Source organism: Theobroma umbraticum, unplaced genomic scaffold (assembly GCF_002168275.2).
Source record: "Theobroma umbraticum cultivar Fairchild unplaced genomic scaffold, ASM216827v3 scaffold_30.0, whole genome shotgun sequence".
Lineage (NCBI taxonomy): Eukaryota > Viridiplantae > Streptophyta > Magnoliopsida > Malvales > Malvaceae > Theobroma > Theobroma umbraticum.
The window spans coordinates 8,966,600-8,966,940 of record NW_018397254.1 but is presented as its reverse complement, the minus strand read 5'-3'; the positions used below and the strand labels follow the sequence as shown (position 1 = coordinate 8,966,940).

Genomic DNA, 341 nt, shown 5'->3' with positions numbered 1-341 from the left:
TTTTGAAAGCCAACTTTCTTCAGCCTCTAGAATATTACTTCCCTCCAATTACTTTAGTAAGCTTGCTTCACAGGTTAAGAATAAATCTTCAACAAATGTAACTTCCTGCTGCACATTCCAATTTTAAATTTATGTTTTTTGAAAATGCCTGCAATAAAACCACATTTCTTTGATCCATATTTGCTTCGAAAGTGAAAACCATCTTATGCTGAAGAAGCTGCTCTTCTGTTTCATTTTAGATTGAGAGTAGCGCGCATGCCATGTTGGGCAAAGAAATAGCAGAAAAGACCCGAGAGATGAGGTAAATCTGAATATTTGCCATTTTGTTATTGCAATATATG

At 34.9% G+C, this 341-nt stretch overlaps 1 protein-coding gene across 5 annotated transcripts in view; it reads left to right on the top strand.

The window, feature by feature from the left end:
- LOC110418936 (MADS-box protein SVP-like) overlaps positions 1-341 on the top strand; it is a 20,167-nt gene that overhangs the window by 17,936 nt on the left and 1,890 nt on the right. For all 5 annotated transcript variants that reach the window (XM_089785533.1, XM_021431757.2, XM_021431775.2 and 2 more), the window contains one exon: positions 240-301. In XM_089785533.1, the coding sequence (XP_089641659.1) occupies positions 240-301 (62 nt within the window). The remainder of the gene's footprint in view (positions 1-239; positions 302-341) is intronic.